The sequence below is a fragment of the Catharus ustulatus genome, chromosome 6, assembly GCF_009819885.2.
Source record: "Catharus ustulatus isolate bCatUst1 chromosome 6, bCatUst1.pri.v2, whole genome shotgun sequence".
NCBI classification, from domain to species: domain Eukaryota; kingdom Metazoa; phylum Chordata; class Aves; order Passeriformes; family Turdidae; genus Catharus; species Catharus ustulatus.
The window spans coordinates 24,176,682-24,191,576 of record NC_046226.1 but is presented as its reverse complement, the minus strand read 5'-3'; the positions used below and the strand labels follow the sequence as shown (position 1 = coordinate 24,191,576).

The following is a 14,895-nucleotide window of genomic DNA, read 5'->3' as shown; positions in this document are numbered from 1 at the left end:
CCAATTCTCAGAGGTGGTTAAGCCATTTTAAAATAGTTTTTGACTTATGCATATTAAATAGCTTTCAGAATCTAGATTTCAGTGCCTTCTAAAGAAAATGTTTTTCATAATATTCAAAGGGTTGACCGTGAAATTGTATTTTAATAGTCTAAATAAATTTAGTAGATACTTTAGACTATTGTATAACATAGAAGATACATTATTTAGCTTATTTTAATGTCAGATATTAAATAAAAAGGAGAATAAACAGATGAGTGGAAAGCAGTAACAGCACTGAGATGAGGCAGGTAAATCACGATCAGTTCATTATTAAAAAGGGAACACACAAGATTTGCATTTCTAGTACAATTCTTTAAAACTGTCTGCGTAAAAATGCTGTTGGAAGTGTGGATAATTAGAAAAGATGTTTGCACACAAAAGATCATACAGTCGTGTAGAAGATATCTGGAGAAAGTGCAGGAATAGTTCTGCAATTCCTCAGGGAGCAGGTAACCTTGATAATAGACTGCTTTTGTTACAGGAGAATACAGATTTTAGAATTTCTAAAGGAAAAATACAATGAGTTTTACTAGGACAACAGCCAAATCAGAATAGCAGTACTGATTATGGAGAAAATTAAGGCATTTGAAAGTAAATGACAGTATTAGAGGCTGTTAATTAGTATGTATTCCCTAGATGCTTGAGTGAATTCCAATGTCTTAATAGTGACTTACCTACAATATTTTACCTTTGCAATACAGAAAATACTTCTCCCAACCTAATATTTATTACACAGCAGGCCACATTATCAGATCCATCCTCTTCTGCAGTGATCCTTCCACAGACTCAGATGTCAACAGATAGACCAAGTAATGCGGCTATACACTTTCCATGAACAGCAGCCAGCAATTAGAAACTCATCTGCACTTTTTATTTTGAAAGTTAGCTTTGCAGTAAGGCTGTGAATTCTAGACCCCTGTCTGCTGCGCTGCTGCTTCGACTCTGTGTTTGAAATCCATCTGAAATATACTTATTTTTCTCCTTCTTAAAGACCTCTTTCTTTCCCAAGCCAGGAGCTTGCAAGACCCTGTACAAAGCACTAGCATTTGGACTAGTGGTTAGAACCCTATGTATAAAGTGTTGGCATAACTTGGTGAAGATGTATTTTCATTTTGTAGCTATTTACATGAAGCTTAAGAGGTTCTGTGATCAAATTATGTGTACATGGAAACAAAAACAAGGCATTCCTTGAAATGCTGTGCAAGGAAACTGGTACAGAAGTCCCTGAAATACTGTAAAAGGAATATGTATACATGGGTTACAGGAGTTGCAGACCATCTCCTGTGAAGAGGGGAATAAAATCAATGTCACACCTATATAAAGTCTTTCCAAGGAACAGTCATAGTGTGCAGAAATATATTAGCATGTTTTTAATTTGTAATCAAATTGCAAGGTGAGAATTTCCCTCTAGTGTATAGCAGAGGAAAATAACAAAATACAAACATTAGTGAATGCACAGAATTGCACTAAAATAGAGCTGTCAGTTACAAGGCATCTTTACCAGAAGGCAGGATACAAAGTGTTCACATTCAGATTGCTTAATTAGAACAAGTAATGGTTACAATCATTAGAAGTATATTATTTTCCATGGGCGCTTGAGTGAGATCCCTGCAGATCCTTCATGGCTGCAAAATCTTTCAGGAACCAGAAATAAAAATATAGATTCTCCAGCTTCAAATGCAGAGATTCTTAAAACCAGATTGTATATACCAAGCCTTACTCTTCTCTAGCAATAGGAATTTGCAGTCCCAGGAGTACATGACTTTGTTTGAGCAAATGTGACAAGGAGTCAATCAACCAAGACAAGAAATACAGCTACAATCAGGACAGGCAACCAACAGACAAGGTCTGGCTGCTTTGTGGTTAAAAAATGTGTTCTTTCTTCCTACTGACCTCTCTACTTACACTCCATTTTTTTCAGATGCACATGATGCTGTGACACAAAGACACATTATACATGCTTCTGCTTCCACAGTTTCATTATGTTGCAGGGCATAAGGTGTAGGCTTGTATCCATTAGCACAGTGAAAAGGCACCAAACAATTTTCAGGTATAATGGAATTGCTGGCAACTTGAGCATACAAGCTCCAGACAGAAGAGGAACAGAAGTTTTCAAGCTGTCAGAGGCACAGTGAAGGTCACTGTTCCAAACAGAAATTTCTTTCATCCTCAGACAAGAAATCAAATATGCCTTCCTGAAAAATCTGTACAAAGCTATTTCCCAATGTTTTGGAAACTGCTTGACAGGTGAAAGACTGACAACTTGTTGTCTTCATTGTATGTAAAGTCGCTTCTATGAGACACCCAAGATGTCCCAGTTATGTCACTCAAAATGAGTACTCATCTTTGAATAAGGTGAACTTAGAATCTTAATATACAAGATAAAGAGGTAAATAAACCTGCTACAAGATGTAGCCAGGAGTGAGTCACTAAGGCTAAAGATAGTGAAGTGAAAAACAGAGTAATGTTCAAGTTAATGGGGTCTGGAAAGAAACACAAATTAAGACCAATCTCAGTGGCTGCCTTTTCAGTCAGATAAGGTTGTTTAGTCTTTGATAGGTTGTAGGGAAAAAATTAGCTCAGCTAACAAAAAAAACCACTGACAGCAACAGAAAATCCAGACCGTGAGTCACATGACTGCACCCAATCTGCACAGTAACAGATCCTTGAGACAAAGGAGCTTTCTATTCATTCCCAAGTAAAGGATCAGGACAAAGCTGGAAAGTGCAGCACAGAAGGGCACCAGGAACAGCATCTGCAAAGGCTGGTTTAGTTTCCCATAGTTGGCATAACCACAGCAGGCTTGGCAATGGTGGCATCTTCCTCTTTCCATTGAGAAATGATAGTTTTCAGCTGTGTATAGAACTGCACTCCCTGGAGGAAAGGAGAGATCCACAGATCAGGTGTTTGGTCTTATGAATTCCTCAGGCCTACACTAGTGGTGTATCGAAGGGTTTTTGCTTTATCTAAACAGGATTGAGTTTTCTTCTGTGGAAGCAATTCTTGTCAGCCTGTTCTTTTCACCAGTTTCACGAAGATTCTGATTGTGTGAGAAAGCTTGCTAGTTATTGCTCCCTTCTCAAATCTCCTAAACCAACTTGCATTTTTTTATTTAAGGGAAAAAGAAAGAAGAATGGGCTACCTATGATTGTAACATGTATTATGGTGCTGTGATCACTGGCTGGTTTTCAGTTTCCTGGTTGAAATGGCTTCAAAGTCTCCTCGCTAATGAGGACTGATGACCATCTCCCCATTGCCATTTATAACTTGATTTATCACAATTCAACCTAATAGAATACTCTGAATCAGAAAGTTACCTGTTTGCCATAGAAATTGGTGTCCCCTCTGAAAGAAGCACGAGAGCCAGTGAAAGAGAACATGGGCAGAGGCACTGGGATTGGAACGTTGACACCCACCTAAACCAAAGGAAAGCTGCCATATTAGTCACAAGAAGTAGCAGATTGCAGAGTACAGTAATTTCACGAATACAAGCCACACGGAGTATAAGCCGCGTTTCCGGTGTGTCGGCAACATTGATGTCTTTGTCAATAAAAAAGCCGCACCCGATTATTAGCCGCACTTTCGTTCGCGGCGAACTTTCACAAAGTCGTCATTTAGTAACACAATCGTGGGATCACAGGGGCTTATTGGCAGGTGCCGACCTTGGAAACATTATTTCCAAGTGAAAAAAGACACAGACCATAGCTGCGGCAGCGTACCCTGCAAGTTTTATTTACAAGCCGAAAAAGACACGAACAATAGCGTGGTCATTTTGCGAGCGTTCCCAATGGATCCGCATTGCCTTTAAACAGCCGCTCAGCCGCGTGGACGAACAGCCGGCACAGCCACCCCACTCATCCGGCCCAGCCCGGCCCCTTCCCTGATCCACGCGAACACAGCCTGGCCTGGCCCAGCCCCTCCCCTGATCCGCGCGAGCACGGCCAGCCGCGCAGCCGCACAAGACTGAAAACACTTAAAAAAGAGAAATAGAGAAATATCACACACTTTTATCAAACTGCCGAGGTAACTCGCCGAGGTAACTCACCCTGATAACACCCCCCGCCCCTCAGTAACGCCGCCATCCACAGGCAGGCAATAAGCTGTTCTCTGATTGGTTCATCGTTGGAACAAAGGGAAACCATGGATTTCAAACCATTTTTGCTCGGGACAGGACCAGCCCCGAGCACTAGCCGCACTTCCGGGTTTCCACCAAAACTTTGGTCAAAATGGTGCGGCTTGTAATCGTGAAATTACTGTACTTTCCAAAGACTTCTGCATTTTGCTTCCTTATATCTGAGGCTGGGCACTGCTGGCTGAGAGGGCAGTGATTACAGCTGGTTACCCACTGCAAATAGTGAGGGCTAAAAGCAGCAATCCTAGCTGGAACATACCTGCCCCACATCTACTAAGTGAGAATACTTCCGAGCTGTGGCTCCATTGGTGGTGAAGATTGCAGTTCCATTCCCATAGGGGTTATTGTTCACCATCTCAATGGCATCATCCAAAGTGTCTGCTTCCAGCACCACTAGGACTGGCCCAAAGATTTCCTCCTTGTAGCAAGTCATGTTTGGCTGCCAATACAAACAGTAGAAAAAGCAATTTGCAAAAAGGATATAATAAAAATATTGTAGTAAATAGGATACAAGAAACACACATGCTGTTAGCACTCATGATATTCCTGGGATTATTGATCACACTGCATTGCTACAGGCCATCCTTCAGTCCTCCTCACCTCTCCAGCATTTCCCATGCCCTGTCCTCTATCTAGTACACTAAAGAAAGCACCACTTTTCATCTCCAGAGTGCTTTCTGCTTTTACTGCCTGCATTACAATGAGTACTTCATTGACCCTGTGCCAGGGAAGGCTGAGCCATCTATGGCCTTTCTACCTGGTGATCACTGATTACTGACTGATTTGGCTAACCCATTTTTCAGCTGACCCTGCAATATACACTCACAAGCACTGTTTTTGGTCATCTTACCTTGACTTTGGCAAGGATTGTTGGTCCAACAAAATTGCCATTTTCATATCCCTTCACTTTGACATTACGTCCATCCAGGAGAAGGCTGGCACCTTCTTTTACTCCTTTCTCAATCAGACTGCAAACCCGTTCCTTAGCTTGGGGACTGATTAGAGGCCCAAGATCTGCTCCAGGCTGGTCTCCTGTGAAGAGGCAGAGAAACAAAGTTTTTAACTTCCTTTTCATAGACATCTGTTGTGGAGATAACTACACTGGTAGGAAAAATCTGAAAATCCTGATGTTTCTATGACACAGAACAAAGATTTGAGACATTGATGAACAGGAGCCACAGCCTGCAGCTCTCAATCAACAAGGAATCACCAGGAAGCCAAAAGTCATTAACACATTCTTCTCAGGAAGGAAACTTTTCCCCTTTGCAGCACTTTATTCAATATAAAAAAATAAAATATATAATTCCCCTAGAATTAATAACAGCCTAGCTTTTCCAAAGTACTTGTTTCCATTTTTCTTCTTTTATTGTATGCTTACTACAAATTGGAAGGATCTTGAAATGAAGTTGATATATAAATGGCAGATATGAGTTAAACATAGTATTTAACCTAAATCTCCAGTTAAAACAAGACTGATCCTGTAAACATTGCAACACAGTCCCACAAGCAAGCTGAAAACATATTCCTACCTCCAAGCAGGGCTGGGTTTCTCAGTCCAGACAATCTGCTAGCTCCTACCCCTACACATCCAAACCTGTGGTGCCAATAGCTCCAAGGGTCACAACATGGTATGGCAGATAAGCTGACCTAAAAAGCTGCAGTTGTACAGAAGTGATGTAAAACTTATCATCTCAGTCTGTACCTGCATTTACTCGTAAATTTTTGGCTCTGTCCACAAGCTCTGGCAGCCATTTCTGAGCTTCTCCTACTAGAATTGCTGTAGATAGAGCCATGCAGCGTTGGCCAGCTGCTCCAAAAGCAGCTCCAACCAGCTGGTTCAAGGTGTTCTCTTTATTGGCATCAGGCATCACCACACCATGGTTCTTGGCTCCCTGAAAAACAACACACAGTCTCCCATTATTAAGCACCCCAGACTGCTTCTTCTCTAGCCCTCTGGCAATGACTTCTTATAGTAGCTACGATTCTGCTACCAACAGGCTGGCAAGAGAGCAGCCTTATCACTTAGCTATCAGCAGCAAACTCAGCTTCTGCTGCTGAGTGGTGTGGTCTCTCTTAACATTCACAGGTGACAGAGGTAGCCTATGTGCTAAAGTGTGCTCTGTTCAGAGACATTACCATGTTGGCCTGGACTCTCTTGCCATTCCGGGATCCTCTCTCATAGATGTACTCGCCAGCCTGATTAGATCCCACAAAGCTGATTGCTCTGATATCCGGATGGTCACAAATGAAATTCACAGCTTCAAATAGGAAATAATACATTATAACTGTGGTGCAAAAATGCTTCTCTCCATTCCCATCCCCACAGTACTAAATCTATGTATCTTTCTTATTGAAATTCTTGCCTTTGTTTCCTACATCTGAGTTCCCTGAAAGCCTGTCTGTGCAACTTTTCACTCACTTCTTAGCACACATACTCCTACCCTTTCTTCATACTCCTGCCTCTCTTACATTTCCTCATGCTTTGGGCACCTCCCAGGGTATCTGAGCGATGCCAAAGTGAAGCTACTGTTCTGTATTTGTACCATCATGTCCTGAACCTACTTGTGTGCTTGTGTAAAAAACAGCATGTTAGGAGCCAGAATACTGGCATCCACTGTATAGTCAGTGAGGCATGTAATTCTTGCTCAGGCTTCCTTGCGAAACCAAGATGATTTATCTACTTATTTCAGTTGCAGTTTAGGTTACTAAACAGAATTTGAGCACTTACATGCCTTGGGAACTCTAACCCCAATTCCCAAAATTTTCACTGTATCTCCTGAAAGATCTGGTGCAAGGTGACAGAGAATCTCCCACTTGCCTTTCAGCTTCATCAACAGAGCTGGAGCACCTGTCCAAACCTATCTAACTGCAGCAGTCTCAGACACTCCACTGAGCACACACCACAACATATACACTCACCATCTCCCAGGAAGGGTTGTTATTACCTTCATGTTGTCCATGGATAATATTCAGGGTCCCATCGGGGGCACCAGCATCCTGAAACAGCTTGGCAAGGAACATTAGTGCTCCTGGCACACGCTCAGATGGTTTCATCAAGAAGGTGTTTCCACAAACCATAGCCATGGGGAACATCCAAAGAGGAATCATGGCTGGGAAGTTGAACGGTGCAATTCCAGCACACACGCCCAGAGGCAGGCGGTAGGTGTAAGTGTCCATGTCTTTAGTGATGGAGGGCATGGTCTCTCCAAGGATGAGGGATGTCACACTGCAAGCATGTTCAACCACCTCTGCGGCAGAAAGGGCAACATGCTGCTGGATGATCTGTTAACAATTGGTCCCCAAACTCCCTTCTCATTACTACCTTGACCCACCTCTTTCTTCCAGCCTCTTCTCCCACAGCTTAAAACTAACTCATTGTGCTCCAGAAAAATCTCTCTACCAAGAATTGCAAACAAATTATGAATGGATTCTCTCTTGACCACACTACACATCATTGTGATAGGAGCACAGACACAACAGTCCCAGTACAAAATTGGGTACCTGGGTCTCAACCTTAGATATCTGAGCACAGGCGAGAAGTTTTTATCCCTTTTTAGTAATTTGCAGTCACTCCTAGAGAAAGCTCTGACAAGTTGGAAGTGATTTAAAGATACTCTAAGAAAACTCTTCAGCTTAGAGCTACAATTGACACTTTTCTTTGGAGGCTATAAAGGGAGCAACTGTACAGAGCCATCAGTTGCTCAGGAGACCTCATCCCTTCCTGTGGTTTCTCAAACCCCCTTTTTAACAGGAGGAGCCAGCAGCTTACGGAGGCCTCGGAAAACATCTCCCTCAGCATCAGCCAGGGTCTTCCCTTGTTCAAAGGTGATGAGTTTGGAAATTTCTTTCTGCACACAGAAAACACAAAGTTTATGAATGTTAGAAAAGTGCCCACCCATGAAACAGAGTGCAGGGATAGGACAGAATTAACAGAGAGTTGAACATGACAGTGAATAGACTGAACAGAACCCATAAAAACCTACACTGACTGATTTGCTCCTTGTAGACCAAGAAGCCAATAATCCACGAAGATGACATTTTAGAAAAGATCATCCTAGAATGGCTTGTACTCTAATGCTTTCAGGTATGACACCACATACACACCAAAAAAGCAATCAGGGAAACCCAGAAACATAGTAACATACTTGTCTTCATCAACTAGCACATATTTCATCAAGGCTCAAAGTTCTTTCTGTGGTCTCTTTGTAAAGGGACAAATTCAGAATAATATTCCCTAAGAATATGCTGCCTCTCTGTTACCATTTGATGAGAACATTTTTCTGCACCTCTGGACAGTGTCTCAGTTGGCTTGGCAATGCCTCTGAACTCCGTTACAGAACTCTGTAAACACCCAGTCTCTCAATTTAGTTCCTAAAATCAGCTGCAATGCATTCAGCCATAGCCATCACACACAGCCATGGTGTCTCACCAGATTGTCTTTGATGAGCTGTTGATAACGCAGAAAGATTTGCTGGCGACTCAAAACAGATGTTTCTGACCAGTTCCAAAAAGCCTTTTTGCAAGAAGCCACAGCTGCCTCCATCTCACTGGGTGTGGCTTTAGGTACACGGCCAACCACCTCATTTGTGGCCTGAAAGAGAAAACAAATTGCATCAAAACTCAACTTTTCCCATCTGTCCCCACCAACCATTCAAGAGTCTTTTCACAGCACACACCTAATATTCTTGTTCTACAAGGAGTTGTACTTCTAAGGGCCGAGCACAAAGGAGATGCCTTCCTTGATTGCACACACAAGGCCTGGGCTACAACTGCAGTATTTCTGAATCTGAAAACTCCAAATATCTTGAATTAAGCACTCAGTAAACTGCAAATGCAGTGCTGATTTTCAAGCTGGAGTTGAAGTGACTTGTCTTTCTTGAAACTTCTAGAGAGTATAAGGCAAAAGTTTCTATGGGCTGCAGTCTTTTCCATCTCCATGATTTTGGTTCATCTGGACGTCCCTCTTGCACATCAAATGAGGCAACATTCCTTTGGGAAAAGCAGCACATGACTGTGCAATTGCCATTGATGTTAGCTTACCTATATCCCTAGGCCAAAGTACTATATTTACACACAACCTTAGTTCTACAGTATTTTAACCAGTATTTTAACTTCAAGCTTGTTGCCAGTTTAACCTTCTTCTAATGTTCTTAAATCTGCTTTGACATGACAAAAATTTCAGATATATCATTATGAGAGAAACTATTTAAAACAAGAGGGAGAAAATTAAACAAGAAACTCTGGTTCCTACATAGAGACCAAATGAGCTTCATGAACATGGCTTGCAGCTCTGATCATTTCCACAAAGCAAATGAAAATAGAGCTTTACAAATAAGATTTAGAAACTGCTATTTAAATGCTTACTAGAGAGGCCAGGAAGGTCAGAATTCCGAGTGCAACCTCATTTCCATTTGTCTTTGGTGGAATACGTAGACAATACAAGCGCTACTTATCTATTCTGCACTGCATAGTATCCAACTTCTAACTTCTCTGTGATCACTGTGGGTCACAGATAGAAGCTCCCTAAAAGGAGAGGAGCTTCAGCTCTCAGGATTTTTCACCTTTTTACTCTGAGAGTAATATCAGTCTCTATCAGGACTTCACATGCAGCTAGGATCAAATTGCACCCAGTTGATTTCATCTACAGGGTGAAGGACACCCTTCAGAAATTTGACATACTCATCACAGAGCCTTTCTATGAGAAAAAAAATATAACCAGAATTTAAGCTTCCTTTCTGGAGATCAGGGGCTTACTATGTGAGGGAAGTAAAGGAGATAGCAACTTTTCTGAGACTGACATTTGATGTGAAAAGGAAACTGAGAAGCTGTAGTCTACCTTAAGCTCCAAATTTAAACATTTCTCAAGAAATGTACGTATGTTTTGGTTTTGTCACATCCCTGAAGAGAGGCACAGACCTTTGTTTCACAGTGATCACTATTTATATAAGCTGTGACCATTTCACTTACCGGGTTGTGGATATCAATCCATTCAGTAGTTTTGGATTCAATAAACTTCCCATCAATGAAGAGTTTGGTTGTTGGCTGTGGAGGTCAAAACACTGGACAGTGAGTTATTTTTGTCTCAATGTGCCTAAATACCAGTATTACAGGCAAGCCTTCATCATTTACTGCTATGTGAACCACTAGAGAGTCTAGATCCAGTCTTCACAGCAAGACCCAGCTAACTGCTCTCTGCCCCATTTTTCTCTCACTTTACACCAAAACGGCCAAAATTCTTTCTAGGAGCAGTTATAGAAAAAAATACATTTCTCTGCTTATGTTCAGAATTATTTCAGTCTATTTAATCAAAACCTGAAAAATGCAACTCAGAAATCGTGAATTGATGTGTGAACTGTTCAGAAGAAACTGTTAATAATTCACTCATGGGAATTCCATGAACCCAGTGCAGACTGCACCACTGTCCCATTGCCTCCTTCCCATCAAGCCACTAAGCAGGTTCATCTTTCCAGTTCATTGCTGCAAGCAGAAAATTGGACTTTCCCTACCCCCAGTTTGGTCTTGCAACTAAGAGCAAAGAACCTGCATCTGTGGAGTGTCCTGGCTTGGCAGCACAAAAACCAGAACATTCCCACTCAGATTAAGAGGAAGGACAAGGAAAGTTCGTAATAAGGAGTTCAGGCAAACATTGAATGGAACAGAAAGCAGAGGTAAAAGCTGCAGTTAGCATTAGACAGGCAACAAAAGCATACCATGCAGGAAAACAAATTGTGACTGTACAAGTTAAGAAATAAGAAAAGAGGAGTTGACCTTGGAAGGTAAGGAGAGAACTAGGAGAAGGCAAGAACCAGTTAATCATGACACAAATCCATGACCTGGGGAGAACAGGTAAGAGAAAGGGGAAATGGATCTTCTGTATGAATAACAGAAATGGGACAGATCAATAGAACTGGTATACAAACCCAAATATATCAGAAAACTGAAGAAATTAGGATGTGGAATTATGAAAGGGAGATGAGGACTTGGATGCTATTTAAAGAGTAATGAAGAGAAAGAGATCAGAGAAAGAATCAGGAACATAAATGGTACTGAGTGAACAAACAATGACAGTGAAAAGAGGATGAAAATGAAAAAAATTGAGGGCAATGTTAGTTAGAATAAATTGAGAAAGGTTGGATATGAGAAAGCTAGGATCAGAAGTGTAAAATAAGTCTGTTAATGGACAAGCAAGACCTAATGATTTGGAAAGCAACACTAGGAGACAATTAAAATGAAAAAGTTGCAGATGATTGTGTAGCTGGAATCACACTTGGAAAAGAGAGGCAGAAGTCTGTGCCTATGAAAACACAATCTCCTCTAGAACCTGGAAGGAAGCACAGGAAATCTGAGTCCCTTGACCGATTTTCCTGGCTGTCAGAAAAGCTGCTGGTCTAGTGCTGGTCTAAAGAATGACAAACTCCTATGGCTATCAATCACTCCATTAGCCTCAGTGCCATGTCTCTGCAGTGGAGCTACAATCTCCAGTGCTTATGACCCACACAGACTCCAGTGCAATGGAGTTCATGTTTTTTCAAATTGTTTAAAAAGGGTATCTCAAAAATTGAATGCGCAACAAAAAACATTTTAAGCAAGCCAGGAAACGCTGAATTAAAATTAATTGCACATTTTCCATAAGATCGCCACCTTTTTTTTTTCTGTAAAGAATGCACTTGATGTGGAAACATGGACGGTACTAAAGCAGACTATTTGTGGGATCCTGGTTTGGAGTTCGGAGGGTGTGCAGCCATGGACAGCAGAGGAAAAAAGGCAGTACAACAACTAAAGCTGTTCGATACTGTCCGAAGGAAACCAGATCCTCGCTCTGTCGCAAACAGATGCATGAGGCCACTCCAGAGCCACCCGGAGTAACGCGAGGTGACAGCGGCCACCACACAGCTCCGCAGCCTGACAAATCGGACACGGAACTCGTTTCCATCTCTTACATCAAGCACGGGGGCACTGCCTCTGTTTGTTCCACCGGACCCACCGGGGTTCCAGCCAGAGCAGATCCGAGATCCGTCCAGCGGGCGGTGGCGGCGGCGCCCGGGGCTCTCCGCACCTCCCTCCCTCCCTCCCCCTCCCAGCGGCTCGGACGGGCACTCACCACCGAGGAAGAGAAGGGCGCTGCGACTGAGGGGATCCAGGGGGCACCGGCTCTCCGCGGCAGCTGGACGGGGGGAAGCACAGACCACCTCAGGGCGGGTCAGGCAGCACCTCCCCCCGAACCCCCTTCGGCTGCTCCCCGCCCGGGACCGACCCCCCCGCGGGGTCCCGGGACCAGGTGAGCCGCGACTCCCTGCGCCCCCCGAGCCGCGGGAGCCGCCGCGGGCCGGCGGTGGCCGCCTCACCCTGAGCGCCACGCGGCGCCGCCCGCCCCACACCCCGCGCGCCGCCGCCGCCGCCATCCCGGCCCAGGGTCGCTGCTCCGCGGCCCCCGACGGCGCCCCCCGCCCCGCCCCGCCCCGCCCCGCCTCGGGCCCCGCCCCCGCGCGGCTCGCGGCCAATCGCCGCCAGCAGCCGCTCAGGCCGCGCCCCCCTCGGCTCCCGCCCCCCGTGCCGGGCCGAGGATTGGCGGAGGGGGCCGAGCCGCCCTCCGAGCGTCACGGCCCGGCCCCGCCCTGCCCAGCGCCGCCCGGCGGCGGCCGCGAGAGCGGCACGTGGGGCTCAGGGGCGGGGCTTGCTCTCCGCTCCCGCTCGGCCGGGGCCGCGAGGGCGCGGGCGGTCACGTGAGGGCGCGCCATGGCGGCTCCCGCGGACGGTGAGGCGGGAGGGCCGAGCGGCACCGCCGCGCCCCCGCGCCGCTCCCCGCCCCAAATCCCCTCACCCCCTCTCTGTTGCAGGCGCCGACCTGGAGGCCTCGCTGCTGAGCTTCGAGAAGCTGGACCGCGCCTCCCCGGACCTGTGGCCCGAGCAGCGTAAGTGCGGCGGGCCCGCGGCCCCGAGTGTGACAGCTCGGGGTGGGGTGGGGAGAGCCTGACCGGGGCCGGGCCTCCTTGGGGCAGCTGCAGAGGTGTTCACCCCCGCCAACCTCCGCTTTCTCTTCCCAGTGCCCGGGGTTGCCGAGTTCGCCGCCTCCTTCAAAAGCGTGAGTGAGCTCTGCTTTGCCTTTCGCGTTTCCTCCTTCCGTGTGATGGTAGATCTGCGGGATCTCTTGCGGGCTTTACATCTTCTGTGAACCGCATCTCAGTTATAACTCCAGTATATGCTACAATACACCTTTTGGTTTTAATGTGTCTTTTATATATGTGTTTCCTTTTTCATACTTTATGCAGTTTACTGTGTATGAGAATTATACTTTGGAAGAAATAAAGGGTTTTAAACTTCAGAAGATCCTGTTATTCGTACTGATTTTTGGCTTGTGGATGGTAGCATGCCTTTTAAAATTCTAAAGTGTCCAAGAAGAAACAAGATTAAGCATAAAAGTATTTTTATGGAGCACACTCATATTTTTGCAGTCAGTGTAACTAGTTTTCAGTACAGATCATACTTCATTGTATAATTCTAAAAATTAACTTTTCTTAATGTGAACTTCTATTTTTTTTTTCAAAACAGCCCATTACAAGTTCTCCTCCCAAGTGGATGGCTGAATTAGAAAATGATGATATTGATATGTTGAAGGGTGAGTATGAATATTGTGGGTGGGAATTGAGGTTGCCAAAGCAGGTGGGAATTCAGTACTTACTCAGGAGGCTTAAAACACTTGTTCTTTAAATGTTCTGGTGGTGGCCCTATGCCTTGAGATCTCTAGTCATCGTATTTGCAGAATCTCTGACTCAGAAGTCTCTTTATCTTGCTAATGATAGACAGTTTCATTAGACCAGTTATTTCCAATAGCCTATCTAGTGGCAGGCTGATTTTTCAAAGCAAGCAGTGTAATACTGTGTATATTTCAGTCACTTCCCTTAGCCATTTTTATCACTGTGTGAGTACAGTGAGCATCTCCTGCATTTTGAGAAGTAGCATGAGTTTTCTGGAGGGGCTCAGCTGATCAGTTGCTGAGTAGCTTAGTCTTGTTGATTGACTTGTTCAGAGATGCTCTGTGTGTGTGTGTTCCCTCCCAGATCCAGGAGCTCCAATGCAATGGTGAGGCTTTATAAGCAGGTTACAGAAGGATTAGCTAGCATGTACACTTGCTTCATTATGCAGCTGTTAGTTGCAGTAAACATCCTTGAGTGTGCTCAGCCTCTCGTGCATTGCAGATGATGATATGTGATCGAGTCACAGTGATATGTCCCAGCTACAGAATGAAAGTGAGATGAATTAACTCTGACTTTCTCCAGAAAATGTGCTTGAACTCACATTATTAATATGAAATAGGCTCGTTCCCTTGGATGCTTTTATATAGCTTGTTCATGTTGCAACATGACCTTACAAGAACTTCCAAACTATGGGTCAAATGACTCTTTGCAATGGTGGCAGATTAAAGTGTGAACTAGAGTCGTGGCTTTTCTGCTTACGTTAAAATTAGGAGTGGAGTCAGCTTGAATTTTGAACATACACTGTTCACTGAAACAAATCCTGACAGGAGTATGGCTTGAAAGTGCTCTGTGAAGTACTAAACAGGAGAACTGCTGCTGGAGAACTATGGACAGTGTTAAAATTCATCTTTTTTTCTCTTCTTAAGAACTGGGGAGCCTCACTACAGCTAACCTAATGGAAAAAGTTCGTGGCCTGCAGAACCTGGCTTATCAGCTGGGACTGGATGAATGTAAGTGCTGTACACAGAT

General features: G+C 44.3%; 2 protein-coding genes across 4 annotated transcripts in view; one reads left to right on the top strand and one right to left on the bottom strand.

Annotated features, from left to right (window-relative positions):
* Positions 1–1,386: 1,386 nt before the first annotated feature.
* Positions 1,387–12,560, bottom strand: ALDH6A1 (aldehyde dehydrogenase 6 family member A1). Its single transcript, XM_033063226.1, has 12 exons — positions 12,517–12,560; positions 12,273–12,335; positions 10,139–10,213; positions 8,601–8,762; positions 7,941–8,019; positions 7,117–7,419; positions 6,308–6,429; positions 5,874–6,063; positions 5,022–5,203; positions 4,431–4,610; positions 3,357–3,455; positions 1,387–2,913 (listed from the first exon to the last, which is right to left on the bottom strand). The coding sequence occupies exons 4-12, from the start codon at positions 8,712–8,714 to the stop codon at positions 2,809–2,811; spliced, it is 1,374 nt and encodes a 457-aa protein (XP_032919117.1). The 5' UTR covers positions 8,715–8,762; positions 10,139–10,213; positions 12,273–12,335; positions 12,517–12,560; the 3' UTR covers positions 1,387–2,808.
* Positions 12,561–12,866: 306 nt separating this feature from the next.
* The window catches only part of LIN52 (lin-52 DREAM MuvB core complex component), a 40,876-nt gene continuing 38,847 nt past the window's right edge, over positions 12,867–14,895 (top strand). For all 3 annotated transcript variants that reach the window (XM_033062687.1, XM_033062689.1, XM_033062688.1), the window contains exons 1-5: positions 12,867–12,926; positions 13,009–13,083; positions 13,216–13,253; positions 13,721–13,787; positions 14,793–14,876. In XM_033062687.1, coding sequence (XP_032918578.1) covers positions 12,908–12,926; positions 13,009–13,083; positions 13,216–13,253; positions 13,721–13,787; positions 14,793–14,876 — 283 coding nt within the window. In that variant the 5' untranslated portion in view covers positions 12,867–12,907. The remainder of the gene's footprint in view (positions 12,927–13,008; positions 13,084–13,215; positions 13,254–13,720; positions 13,788–14,792; positions 14,877–14,895) is intronic.